This window comes from Dendronephthya gigantea, unplaced genomic scaffold, assembly GCF_004324835.1.
Source record: "Dendronephthya gigantea isolate DGI-Jeju-01 unplaced genomic scaffold, DenGig_1.0 000070F, whole genome shotgun sequence".
Lineage (NCBI taxonomy): Eukaryota > Metazoa > Cnidaria > Anthozoa > Malacalcyonacea > Nephtheidae > Dendronephthya > Dendronephthya gigantea.
The window spans coordinates 914,976-929,752 of NW_021163080.1; the positions used below are offsets into that span (position 1 = coordinate 914,976).

General features: G+C 35.5%; 2 protein-coding genes across 2 annotated transcripts; one reads left to right on the forward strand and one right to left on the reverse strand.

Annotated features, from left to right (window-relative positions):
* Positions 1–7,359: 7,359 nt before the first annotated feature.
* Positions 7,360–12,414, forward strand: LOC114531242 (glycerol-3-phosphate dehydrogenase [NAD(+)], cytoplasmic-like). Its single transcript, XM_028552878.1, has 10 exons — positions 7,360–7,590; positions 8,104–8,284; positions 8,386–8,454; positions 8,847–8,918; positions 9,105–9,243; positions 9,454–9,566; positions 10,244–10,284; positions 10,839–11,028; positions 11,278–11,384; positions 11,856–12,414. Exons 1-10 carry the CDS (start codon positions 7,421–7,423, stop codon positions 11,941–11,943), a joined length of 1,170 nt encoding a protein of 389 aa, XP_028408679.1. The 5' UTR covers positions 7,360–7,420; the 3' UTR covers positions 11,944–12,414.
* Positions 12,415–12,705: 291 nt separating this feature from the next.
* LOC114531243 (acyl-CoA-binding protein-like) lies at positions 12,706–14,344 on the reverse strand. The gene is made up of 4 exons (XM_028552879.1): positions 14,150–14,344; positions 13,519–13,633; positions 13,275–13,337; positions 12,706–12,901 (listed from the first exon to the last, which is right to left on the reverse strand). Exons 1-4 carry the CDS (start codon positions 14,165–14,167, stop codon positions 12,825–12,827), a joined length of 273 nt encoding a protein of 90 aa, XP_028408680.1. The 5' UTR covers positions 14,168–14,344; the 3' UTR covers positions 12,706–12,824.
* Positions 14,345–14,777: the final 433 nt, after the last annotated feature.

Sequence of the window (14,777 nt, forward strand, 5' to 3'; positions counted from 1 at the left end):
ATTCCTGGCAGTGTCAATCTTTTGAGTTTGGTCTATGTTGTTTTCATGATAGCAAACATCAATGCTAATAGGTAAACCATTCCCCCAGTGAGTCTACTATAGTCACTCTTCTATTGATCCCACCCAGCATCAATTAACATGATCTGAGGGTGCTAATACAAAATAATAAGATGCTGTAAACAGTGTAAAATTCCAACCTCTGATAGTGAGCCCTGTTAAAGCCTAGTTAATACATTATCTTGTTTACCTTGTCAAATCCAAAGTGAAATGATCAATTATCACAGCTTTTAATTTATTTTTTAGCTTCTTGCACCTTGGGAATAAATCTTGATCATATCTCCATTTTTATTTTTCAGGATGAAGTTCATGCATTTTATGACTGTGCATTGTTATTCTTCATTTCCATGTTATCTGATTTTGTTGTTGGCTGGTGTTTTTATACCATTTGTGATATTTATTAATTAATGAAATAAATATAAACATGCATTGAGCAGTGTGTCTTCAATCTGCAGCAACTTTTGTAATTTTCTGTTTATGGTATCAAACTCCGAAGGGGTTATATTCATTAGGCTAATCAGTGGAGCCTATGGAGGGATATTAAAATGTTATTCTTTACTATGACCAGAGGTCCAGGGATGCAATTTGAGAATGCTGAAAACAGGTTTATTAAGGTACAAGTTGATGACTTTAATGAAAAGTATATTATGCAAATATGATTCTTGGTTGAAACTATATTCCTGCACTTAGTATTCGTCAGCTGCCCAGCATTTTGCCTGAGCTATGGCCTCTGTTTCTTTGGATTTTGGATTGTGCATAGATATAAAGTCTTGAAGACAGCATCACATACTGAATACTGTATTACATACTTCCTGCGCAATTCATCAGTTCAGGGTTTAGAAAAGTCAAATTGTTGCCCATAAATTCCTAGTTGTCTTCAAAATATGCGAGGATAGTGCCAAAACATTCAAACATTTGTAAACGTTCATATTGAAATGTATAAATAACAAAAATATTACGAAAATAAAAAATAAACCTGTCAGTTCGTGTCAGTATTAAAATCTTTAGTTTGTCCACATTTTTCGATATTTTAATATATATTTGTTCCCGCATTGGCAAAAACAGCGTGTATGACTTGTATTCATCTTAAAATAAAACTTTATTGTATGTCAGTGCGAAAAATATCAAAAAAACAACCAAAAAACATTTCAAAACAAAAAAGATTTGACGGTAAAAAAAATAAAAACCAGGGGGGAGAATTGTTATTTACAAAAACCAGGGGGGAGAATACTGCTGTAGCGGGCTCATAATTGAGCCTGGTCAGTGGTAACTACCATTGCCAAAAGGAACCAAGTGGCGTCAGCAGAGCTTCTGCGGTTGCGCAGAAGGGCGAAGTCCGCCATGTTTTTTGCTTCACTTTTTGAGAAAAAAACATTAGGAGCACTGAGCTATATAATAATTCCTGGAGGACCGGCTCGTCATTTTTCGGTAACTTCGCCGCCATCTTTTTGAAGCCACCAATATGGCGGATTTCGCCTTCTGCGCAGTGCGCAGAAGCTCTGCTGACGCCACTTGGTTCCTTTTGACCATGGTATTTACCACTGACCAGGCTCAATTATGAGCCCGCTACAGCAGTATTCTCCCCCCTGGTTTTTTTAAATACCAGTTCTCCCCCCTGGTTTTTATAATTTTTTTTGCCGTAAAATGTTTTTTGTTTTTGAAATGTTTTTTGGTTGTTTTTTGATATTTTTCGCACTGACATACAATAAAGTTTTATTTTAAGATGAATACAAGTCATACACGCTGTTTTTGCCAGTGCAGGAACAAATATATATTAAAATATCGAAAAATGTGGACAAACTAAAGATTTTAATACTGACACGAACTGACAGGTTTATTATTTTATTTTCGTAATAATATTTTTGTTATTTATACATTCCAATATGAAAGTTTACAAATGTTTGAATGTTTTGGCACTATCCTCGCATATTTTGAAGACAACTAGGAATTTATGGGCAACAGTTTGACTTTTCTAAACCCTGAACTGATGAATTGCAGGAAGTATGTAATCAGTATTCAGTATGTGATGTTGTCTTCAAGACTTTATATCTATGCACAATACAAAATCCAAAGAAACAGAGGCCAAAGCTCAGGCAAAATGCTGGGCAGCTGACTAATACTAAGTGCAGCAATATAGTTTCAACCAAGAATCATATTTGCATAATATACTTTTCATTCAAGTCATCAACTTGTACCTTAATAAACATTAATAGGCTTTAAAAGTTTTCAGCATTCTCTAATTGCATCCCTGGACCCTTGGTCATAGTAAATAATAACATTTATCCCTCCATAGGCTCCACTGATTAGCCTAATGAATATAACCCTTTGGAGGTTGATACCATAAACAGAAAATTACAAAAGTTGCTGCAGATTGAAGACACACTGCTCAGTCAATGCATGTTTATATTTATTTCATTAATTAATAAATATGACAAATGGTATAAAAACACCAGCCAACAACAAAATCAGATAACATGAAAATGAAGAATAACAATGCACAGTCATAAAATGCATGAACTTCATCCTGAAAAATAAAAATGGAGATATGATCAAGATTTATTCACAAGGTGCAAAAATAAATTAAGAGCTGTGATAATTGATCATTTCACTTTGGATTTGACAAGGTAGAAAAGATAATATATTAACTAGGCTTTAACAGGGCTCACTATCAGAGGTTGGAATTTTACACTGTTTACAGCAACTTATTATTTTGTATCAGCACCCTCAGATCATGTTAATTGATGTTGGGTGGGATCAATAGAAGAGTGACTATAGTAGACTCACTGGGGGAATAGTTTACCTATTAACATTGATGTTTGCTATCATGAAAACAACATAGACCAAACTCAAAAGATTGACACTGCCAGGAATTTAATTTTTTCCCCACACAAGTTAAGAAAAAATGATAAAATTTAGGTATATAACATTGCATTGACAGCACTGTAATGCACCAAAAGGCGAAAATATATCTTTGCTGTTTGTACCACACGTTTTGATGGATTTATTGTCTCAGAGGCTTTGGTAATCGGTTTATACTATAGTCCAAACTCGAAGGCCAAAAACGAAATTGTTTATAGTAAAAAAAGTTGAAAAACGGCTTACCTGGACGTTATAAAATAAGGGCAAAATGAGAAAATTCACTCTACCGATAAGTGAATTAAGCCATTCACAACGTCAGACGCAGAGCACGAAGCTACGTGTCCTTTCCATTTGTTGAACAGGGAAAAAGAGAAAACGCTTTTATCCATTATATGAAAAACAAAAAAAATATACGGAAAGCTGAAAATATTTTCGTAAAAATCGGGAGGGTGATGGACACAGTTTTTCACCTTGTATCGCGGTATGTCAGTGGTAACTACCATGAGCAAAAGGAACCAAGTGGCGTCAGCAAAGCTCAAAATCCGCCATCTTAGTGGCTTCACTTTTTTGACAGGAGCCGGTCCTCCAGGAATTATTATATAGCTCAGTGATTAGGAGCCGGTCCTCCAGGAATTATTATATAGCTCAGTGGGGTGTGGCTGAGTGTCGGATTCAGTGAGCTCCACATATATCTGGAGTAAGAACTTAAGACTTCCGTGAGGCCAAAAAGTGAAGCCAAAGATGGCGGATATTGAGGCGCTATAGTACGTCAGTTTCAGTCTTCCTATGTGTGCGCGGTCAACTAAATTCGTATTTTTTATCTTTATTTTTTCATATTTTTGAGTAAAAAATGAGGGGAATTTCAATGAAAAGTATAATATTAATGCTTTGTATTGAGATACTTTTATATTTCAATTAAATTAAGTTAATTAACAAATAAATAAGCGATATCTTACAAAGAAAGCTAAGGAGTGGCAGCGGATTGTTGATGTTTTCGGCTTTTCGCAAATCACAACATTTTCCCATAGAATATGCTTCCCAAAAAAACATAAATAAAACTTTTCTCAGTTTAATTCATCTATATGAGGCTTTCATTCATGTAAAAAAAAATAGGAACTGAAAACTATGCTGAAAAACGTACGAGTTTGAAATAATATTAATATATGATTATGAAATTTATAAACAAGACTCATAATGCACGTATAAAAGAACCTTAAAAAGAGCCCTATGCTAGGAAAGCTGGCCAAAAAATAAAGGAAAACTAGTGTTAAAGCGTTTCGAAACAAACAACGAAACAAGAAACTCAAAACATAAGTTGGAAATACATGAAAATAACTCAAAATTAAACAAATCTGAAATGCGTAGTTGAATTTATGGCGAAAAATGCATATTTACTCACACGTACAGTCGGAAAATGCGGCACCCACATCGGGTAGATGCAGAGAAACAGATTGTCAGTAAAATGAGTCAATTTTTTCCATTCTTGTGGTCTCAAAATGATGAAAAACACGAAAATCTGAGGGTTTCGGGAACGTCACTCCCGGTCAAAAACAATGAGAAATATTTGGCCGCGCGAGTTAGGAGACTGAAACTGACGTACTATAGCGCTTCAATTTCCGCCATCTTTGGCTTCACTTTTTGCACCCAAAGTTCTTACTCCAGATATATGTGGAGCTCACTGGTCGGATTACATGCTTCCACTTGTAGCGTTCTTTCATTCGAAATCGCTATTATGTTCTTGCTTCGACCATATCGCTTTTTTGTTAACAAACGAGTTATTCTCAATCCAAAGCATGCTTTTTTGTCTGGAAAGTGCCTATTTAGAGAAGAATGTAATGTCTGCATTGAGAAGGGAAATGCAAAGTCCGTAAATTTTCATCTACTGCCCATATTGGTGTTCGCGAAATACAAGTTGCGCGACAAATAATATGCTAATGCTTTCTGGAGAGAAGTATTAAAATTGCCCTGTAACATCATTTCTATTGTCGTTTCGCCCTTAAATTAGACTATTTAATGAAAGACCAATATCTGGCCTAAACATGAGCAGAATCCAAGCGTGTGATAGTTGAAGAGAAATTGCATAGTTTACTGGTATATTACCGTATATAAAACTGTGCATTTTATATTAAATATAACCCTGTTGCACCCAAGTTTACTTTTACAGTTTATTAATTAATGCCATAAAATTTTTAATTTTTATGCTAAATAATTGCAGTTTGCTTTTAATAAATAAAAAATAATCATCAGTAAACTAGTTAAGATTATAGTCCAACTATACTATGGCTAGCTGGACTTCCACACCACCACTAGTTAAATGCTTGTGTGTTAAAAGCAGACAAAAAAATTAGAATGCTGTTCAACAAACTTAAAATTTCCACTTGATACACTGACACATTAACAAATGAACTTTATTTTCATTTTAATATTGTGGAGCATTTTAATTTGATTTTCTAGTTCACTTAAGGTAGTTTTGCAGTAAAGACACAAACTGTGTACCATTTTATACAGATTAAACTTGAGTAAATATACTATTCTAAACAGGAAAAGCATTAGAAGTTAGAACAAACATTAAATGACAAAGAAAATATATTTATGCTAAAAATCAATTTTGACACCAGGCTTTGTAGTGCACAATTCCATGTCCACAAACCTTTAGATGAAGCAAGAAATCCTAATGCAACTTTGTTCATGTGAAAATAAATGTAATGTTTACAGGAGACATTGTAGTTTGCTGTAGAACAAGGGTGTTGATAGTTTGAGACAGAAAACAATGCAGTGTTAAGATTGATATAAGGCTTCAAACTTCCAAGGGCATGCAGAAAGTTATGTGCTTTTAACAATATATCTTAATTTCTTTATTTAAGCTAATTATGTTTGCACATCACTATACATTGTGTTTTAAAAGAAGGGACCTTATTGGCTATTAGATTAACATAGTTGTGATAACTCTTGTGCTTGACAACATTTTATTAGTTTGGAAACATCTTGTTTTCTTTATACACCCTTGGGCATTCAAATTCTAACAAATAATCCTCTTCATAACTTGCAGTTTTTTTTTGTTCACTATGTTTTTAGAATGTTCAAACGTTTCCATCTTATGTGCATATGTAGGAATGTTCTATCTACATAAATAAACTTATTTTATCTACATATTTTTAATAAGCAATAATGAACAGTCCTCAAGTTATCCTAATATTAGTGAGGTTGCCTGCGTTGAAATGTTTTTCCATGCAATGTTATATTTTATATTTCTGATCTTGTCAGCTAATTCACCTGTAAGGTTGTGTATAAGAATGTTTTCTTGTGTCAGTTGATCCATCTGGTGGCCAACTCTTCCAACACCATCTGACATCCATATATGTCTTGTGTTGTCCCCTAAACAGATGGCTCAGTTCTTCTGGCAACCTCAAGTTCTTTGTTTGCCATATCCAATACTGTGCAGTCTATAAAAAAGTAATATATCATTCATACTATTTAGACAAATCACAGTTTTTATGATTATGTATCAATTTTTGAAACACTGCAATATCCTGAACCAAACCATGGTTCATATTTATATTATGAAACATGAATCTGATTAAAATGCATCATTTATTTAAGTCTATCATAACTCATTATCAACGCAGAATATTCTGTAAGAAACAACATAAATAAATTTTAATAAATTTACTTACGTGCAATTCCGATTTCGAACTAGGCGACTGATCGCCGGCAGTGGCAATATTGAAATCTTTGCTTCGCTCGAGCCTTGGCTGACGGTTTTGCCACAGAAGGTGAAATTTCGACACAACGTTTAATACGTGTATCTTCTTGTAATGATCGCCGTGTTTCGGTAACAATATTCTTGAACTGAATAAAGTTTAATCTCCTATTAAACACACGAGGCGCAAACCAAATGTGGAAGGTTGTTTATGTCTTGTCGCAACTCGTTGCCATAAACGACCTCCGCGTTTCGTAAAATTGTCTAATTCCTTTCACGAAAGAGATTTTTACTTTGCCCTGGATCAGCGACACAGTTACAACGTCTACAACGAGAAATAGCTGTCGATTCCCAGTCACTCCCTTCGTTTTGTGTAGAGTTTCTTCGGCGGTCGAGACCCGAGATCGATTGAGTGAAATTTGACCGGATTCACCGGAATTTTTTACTTGTGTAATTTAATATTACTACATGAGTGATGCGTTTGACAACAGGATGTATTTAATTTCAATCCAAGATTTATATAAGTTCATATTAGCGAAAAAGAAATCCAAACTTTTGCGAATTCTGTATAATCAAAACAAAATGATGGCCAATCTAAATTTCAATTTTCAATACAACTCCTCTGTCACCCCTCCCAGATAAGAATTTAAATTTACCACGCGAAATCCGCGTGACACGTGACCAGCCCCAACCAGGGTCTTTTCTCCCCACGAGTAGAGTAAAGACCCTGGGTACGAGGTTGATGTCTTGCAACCTTGTAATGAGAAACATGAAAATAAACGAAAGTCAGAAGTACTGTGTGTGATGATCGGTTGGTCGTTCCGGTTCACATGTCGCGGTTTTTCGTACACTTGTCAACGTAGTAGTTTCTTAAGAAGATCGTGGCTAATTGCTCAAAAGGTTTCATACCATTCGAGGCTTTCGATCATGAGCGATCAGCCGAAGAGTATATGCCTTGTTGGCTCGGGCAACTGGTAAGTTTGACAGCTGGGTTGAAGGACATGAGTGCGGGTATCGAAACTGAAGCCTATGGATTATAATTTTCATTGAATTACTTGTAGTAAGAAGTGAAAGTAATGCTGTAATTCAGAGTACGATTAGCCGGAAGCTCAGCTTGTTTATTAAATTTTTTAATACATCATGATGGGGTATCCACCAGTCTATCTATTACTCTATTAGTCTATTAATTCTATATTAAAACACACACACAAGTTATATAACGTTTGTGTGTGTATAAAAATTTAGAGTATAAGTTAGTTAATCAGATGTATTAGCCTTATGGCCAATTAAGGCTAAGCCTAAGCCCAAGCCCAATTAAGGCTAAGCCTAAGCTCAATTAAGGCTAAGCCTAAGCCCAATTAAGGCTAAGTTTTAATGTTATAGTGAGGTTTGCACCGATATATATGCATGCCTAAGGACTATACGTACTCTACTAGCATGCCTCTTTGCAGTCCTTTATTTTGTATGAATTTGTGTGTTATATTTAGGGGTTCTGCCATAGCCAAAGTCGCTGGAGAGAATGTTGCACAAAAACCGGAAAAATTCAAGCCTCCTGTGACAATGTATGTTTATGAAGAGGTGGTTGATGATCGCAAGTTGTCCGAAATCATAAATACAGATCATGAGAATCCAAAGTATATGCCTGGCATAAAATTGCCAGATAATGTGGTATGTTAATTGCCATCAAGTGGTATTCACCCAAGCATGAACACATGTAGTATTTAATTCTTTTAGGATGCTTAACGTTCATTGGTAAATTTTTGTTTTAGGTTGCGATTCCAGATCTGGTAGAAGCAGCTAAAGAGGCAGATATATTAATCTTTGTGCTGCCACACAATGTGAGTTTCATGAGTGAATTAAAGGTCTCTCACTAGGAATTGACAATGTTTTTAACTTCTAAATTCAGCTGTATTTTATGACAAATTAGTAGAAATTTTAACTGAACAGCATGATTATATGATTACAAAACTGTAAATGTTTTACAACACTCCAATCAAGAACATCAATGTCTGCATGCAACTACCACTAACAAATTAAATTCACGATCAATCTGTAAACAAAACTTTGTAATGATCGACTACCAGCAACAACTTGAAGCATAATTTTTCCCATAATTTTTCACATAATTTTCCCACCTTTTTCCAAATTTAGAAGCTTGCATGCAAAGCCCTTAATTTGTATAGATCATGATCAAAAAGAAAATGTGATTAAGTTTCTTCATTCCATTTAGTTTATTCGGGGTATTTGCCAGTCTCTGAAAGGCAAAATTAAGAATGATGCTATAGGCATCTCCTTAATCAAGGTACGGTATGACAACTTGATTTCCACTTGTGGAATTGAAAAGGAAAGAAATTCAAGATCGCTAAATTCTTGATCAATGATTGCAAATTCTAACCAAAAAAAACAAGGGTTTGTTTTTTTTGCCACTTTGCTTTGGGAAATTCCACTTTTGCAACATGTTAACTAGGTTCATATTGATTAATTTTAGGGACTCGATTCAGCAATTGAAGGCATTTCATTGATATCCAAAGTGATTGAAGATGAGCTTTCCATTCCATGCCATGTTCTAATGGGAGCAAACCTCGCAGGGGAAGTCGCTCAGGAAATGTTCGTAGAAGCAACCATAGGTAATGTTTACACAGGGCCTCATTGGGGGGGGGGGGCATGGTGTGTGCAAGTTCAAATATTCTTCTTAAACCCATCTGATTTCTTTTGAAAGCCATTATCCCTGGCTACAGCTTGACCCCTTCACCTAAGTCTGCCCCTTTACCCCACCTACGTCTGCCCCTTCCCACGTTAGGCGAGCGTTCCACAATTATATAAGGTTCTTTTTTTAGGTTGCAAAGTACCAGAACATGGTCCAATTCTCAAAGATGTTTTCCATTGCAGATACTTTAAGATAAATACTGTCACAGATTCAGCCACTGTCGAGCTTTGTGGGGCATTAAAGGTAGCTGCCGTTAGAGACATCATTCCAATTTATTGAATTACTCCACGTTGTGTTTACCCGACCCGATCATAATATTCTTGGCGTACTTTTGGACTGAACAAGAATCGGAACTAATCGAAAGTCTCCATGAGTGGTGAAAAGTTTCAAGAGTTTTGAAATTAGAACTGTCGGAAAACTTCACGCACTGTTTTTTAATTAACGTATTCTGGAATATTCGACCTTCACTTACTTCTTTCATTAGCAAGGTCGAGTATACCGTATACCGGTATTAAATCTCCAAGATCTAGTTTACCATATCCTGGCATATTCGGCCTTCACAATATTTTATTACCACGCAAGGTCGAGTATACCATATTCCGGTATATCCGACCTTTATAAATGTCTTATTGCCATGGTCGAGTGTACCATATTCTGGTATATTCGACCTTCGATATTTTTAATTACCAAGGTCGAGCATAGCATATTCCGATATATTCGACCATCACAATTTTATTATTACCAAGTTCGAGTATACCATATTCTGGTATGTTTGATCTTCGCTATTATTTATTACCAATGAGTTTATGCAAACTAATTGGATATTTCTGATTGTGCAAGTACGCAGGGACTTGTCGCAGTTATCTTGGGTCGTTCCGTTATCAGTGTCGTTTTTATACTAAAATAAGAATATTTTTTAGAATGCTGTTGCAATTGGGGCTGGAATGGTTGACGCTTTAGAGTAAGCGCTGCATTTTATTGTTCCTTTTTTCTCATGCATTGTTCCTTTTGTCTATTTAATCCTTGTTGACAATAAGTTAAATTAAATTAACCGCTCTCACTATTCTGTGCATGTGTGTATAAAAACATGAACCAGCCATGATTATCATATGTGTGTTTGTAATTTCAAATTTACCTCAACAAATTCGAGAAAAAACATTTATGTTTTTCAAAGTTGAGAAAATAGACGAAGAGAGAGCTTATAAACCTCAAAGCATCCAGGATTCAAAGAAATAGGGAAACAGTGTTTTACATGAGTCAGATCATTTCAGTGTAGGCCTTGAGAACTTGCACTAGTTTGCAAGGATGTTGTTTGCGCTCATATTTTATAGCGAATCATCGCTAAGAAGGGTTATTTTCGAAGTAGAAATCCATTCTGCAGTATTTATAATCCATTATATATATTTTGTTATTTTTATGAAACCCATGATGAATTTTATTTGACGAATTCTCTTAGTCCTTCCAGCCATTTCAGATCACCTGGATACTGAATGACTAAACTTTCTTTATATATAGCTGTGGGGCGAATACCAAAGCAGCAGTTATTCGACTTGGAATGGTCGAAATACTGTCATTTGTTGAGAAATTTTATGGCGATGTGAAAAAAGAAACGTTCTTCGAGTCTTGTGGTGTTGCCGATCTTATTGCCACGTGCTACGGGGGTCGAAACAGAAAATGTGCAGAACTCTTTGTAAGAACCGGAAAGGTAAATAAAGTAGATGTTATTTGTTCACATCAAGCCTACTTTCAACGCCAGTATAAGTAACCCTGGCTTATCCATGCAAACGTCATAAAATTTTCTAACTGCATGCTTGTGAATGATACATGTTTTCACATATGATATTTGCTCTATTTAAATGCAATTCTAAAAAATTCAATGTCACCCTTATGAATATTTGGTTCAATAGTTATTGCAATAGTGATAACATATCAATTTCTGTGTGCGTTTGTGTAGAGTTTTGAAGTTATTGAGAAGGAAATCTTAAATGGTCAGAAACTTCAAGGACCCCACACACTACACGAACTATATAGAATAATAAAAGATAACGGGTGGACAGAAAGGTATTGTATTAAGAATTTTGTTTTTTAAAGCATTTTAATCATCATCATTTTCGTATACATGCACAAAAACGCACACGTTGACATTGTAACAAGTCTGCAAAAAAGCTATGTACTAGTCTGTTCACAAGCTTGTAACTAGATTTTTCGCAATGCTCGCTCCAATTAAATTGTTGCAGCAAGTCGATGGCATCATACAGTACTTGTTCCAAGATATAAACACAACAAGCTTGGGAGCACAAGATTGTAGCAATATTAGGTCATGTTTGTACCAGACCTTGTAACAATTAAATTCAACAAGTTTGTTACAACTTGGTAACAAGTTGTCCCATATTTGTCGACAGCTCGGGACAAGCAGTGCGAACACAAGGGTAATGTTATATATGCATGCATTGTGAAGCTGTATGTCTAGTCACACGTCATGCTCGGCAAACAACAAATTTATTCTAAAACTCTATGTTTTGCTTGTTTCAGCTTTCCGTTATTTACAGCAATATCTAAAGTTGTATACGAGGGCTACCCGCCGCCATCACTAATTGAAATGCTAAAGGATCATTTTTAATGTCTGCTGCGGCAGAATAATCTAGTTGTAACCATGTTTTACAATGAATATGTTAAAAATATTTTTCTATTTAATGTTATAAAACCGAGCAATCAGATGCTCTTAGAGCATTTATCATTATTAACCACGTTTTGCCTGTTATGTACCGATGCATGTTTTAAATCCGAACAAATAAAATCGGACTCTTAAACTTTTTCGAAAAAGATACATAGCATCAAATTGGATGAATTGACGAAACAAGAATATACTTAGAGGGGTAGTGGAGTTCAAGAAAGTACAGTAGGAGTGCCAAAGAGATAAAATAAAGCTTTAAATTTAAAAGGTTTCAGCAAAAAGGATATTGCAATATTGAGCCATTTAGATCCTCTGACCTCCAGCAAGTTTTTAGTAAGTGTCCGTTCTTGCTGTTTTGGAGAGGGGTGGAAACAGTGTTCCGCTAGAAAACGTACTTTTGCCAAACTCGCCCCTAGATCTTTTCAAGCCCTATTTATCTACAGAGAACACCCTGGCCTGGGTACGAGCTTGGACAAAGACAGTTTTCCACTAATAATCAAGGTCAGTGGGAATTTTGTGTAAATACAATGTGATTATAAATTTAAAAAGTAAGAATTGGACTAATGAGCCTGGGCAATTCTTTACTGCTTAATTATAAAAAGGGTGTAATTAGGTATTTGCTTGACGTTATGACGCCACGCTAACGACGCAATGCACGAAACCAGGCCCATTTCAATACGATTCAGTATAGAGGCACACAACACAAAATTTAAAGTTTGTAAGATTATATTTTCGAAAAAACATTTGACGGACATGATGCAAAAGTGTGAAAACGCGATGTCATTAGCAAGAAAATGTTCACGAAGTTTGATGTGTTAAAACACTCCCTATTTTGTTCCATATTTTCCTTTAAGTTCTTCGACTTTTGCTATGTACGTCTTCTCTGCATCATCTGGGTTTGTTCCTGTCACAAAAACGAGTGCACTTCAATGAATATGAAAAACTAGGGACAGTGTAAAATTGTGCGCACTTTGCTCAAAGAAAGCCGTTGTGAAAAATAGGTACGCATTGTGTACTGACGAACACTTGACGACTTTTTTCGGATTCATTTTGGGAAAAATGACTTGAGTTTAAGTGTAAAAATTATGCATGCATATTACACAATATGCTTGAACAATACACAATATTTTTTTCTATTTTGATTCTCTCTCAAGAGCTTGTAAGTACATATATAATCAATGTTCAGCACCTTAAACTCGTCACATGTACAGTATTTATACATTACACAAATTAACATCAAATCCAACTTGGCAAAAATTTCAAACAAAAATGCTGACCTTTTAATGCATTCCATGCATCCCATTTTGCTTTTCCAGTAAAATCAAGGAACCCAGGTCTTTCTAGAAAGCAAAATATACCAGTTTGTGTTATACCAGTTGCCAGATTTATTAATAATAGAAGTAGAGGGTAATATTACAATGATCATTGCCATTGTTGAAATGAAGTCACTTGGGCTGGGAGTCATATCCAAAGAGTTGGGATTCACAAATCATGACATACATACAAGTAACATTCACATACCAGTGTTACAATCTCCTACTGTCACTTGCTTATAATTAGCATACATATCTAGCATTTCTTGATCTGTAGGTTTTTGGACTAAAGTTTTTGCTTCACTGGCAGCTTTCTGAAATGCCTGAAATAGAATATCTATTTGATAAGCATTAATCAATTGTATTATCTGGCCTCATATTTTTAATACATGTTGATGTACATATTGTCAACCTTCATGACATAAATTTTATTTTCTGCAGGCCGAGTTTTATACTTAAGATCTAAATGTTATACAACTAGCATACTGTTTTTTTAGCAAAGATATATAGTGATATGCTAATGTTCAAGAAATTAAGAGCACAAATTAAGGGACACATCCAAGGGGGGTAAGACATCTGATGAGCAAGATTCATCTTGGTTTGGACTTTGTACATAAGTAATGGAATAGAAGATGAATATGGCTATATCATTTGCCAGAAAATTTTGATCGCAGTAACAGATCCCAAGCTATAGCTTGCCTTAACTAACACCACAGCATGCAGCAAAATTGTGACAATCCACTGATTATAATAATGATTGTGTGCGTTCTTTTTTTACAGTGATTGCACAATATGAATACTTTATATAAACGATGTTCTGCATTTATGCAATACATTACCTCTGATCCCTGTGACATTATGCTTACTCCTATGTATCCTTGTGAAACTAAATTTAAATATTTGAGTACTTCTACCCCAAGGACCAGGAGAGCTTTTTCACTTATAAATTTTGGCCAATTTACTAAACAAAATGCCCTGGGAACGAAGTTGTCCAATATAATGTGACCGCGGTGAGCGTGACCACGAGGTGTGACGAGTGTGTAAGATTTGCAAATTGCGCAATCAGTTCCACTGACCTACAAGTGGGTGTAACTGGTGTAACCCACTAAAGTGTGACAAGATTTTAGCAATAAGCCAATTACAAAAAATTACAATGAGAGTTAAAAAATTACCACTAAGAATTTTGCTGACCGACCTCGTGCGGCTCCTAGTGCCTAGTACCCGACCAAGTGCAACCTCGCAAGCCAGGCTCTTTTACCTACGCTCCACGGCCCACGCTGCGGCAAAGATTTAAAAAGTAAAAATTGGACTAACGCTGTCTTTGCCGCAGCGTGGCCGTGGAACGTAGGTAAAAGAGCCTGGCTTGCGAGGTTGGACTAAGCGAGGCTAGTGAGCCTAAATTAAAAATTTCCTGATGTTTTATAGAGCGCCGACCGTGCACTTTAACATAGAACCAGTTAGACGAAA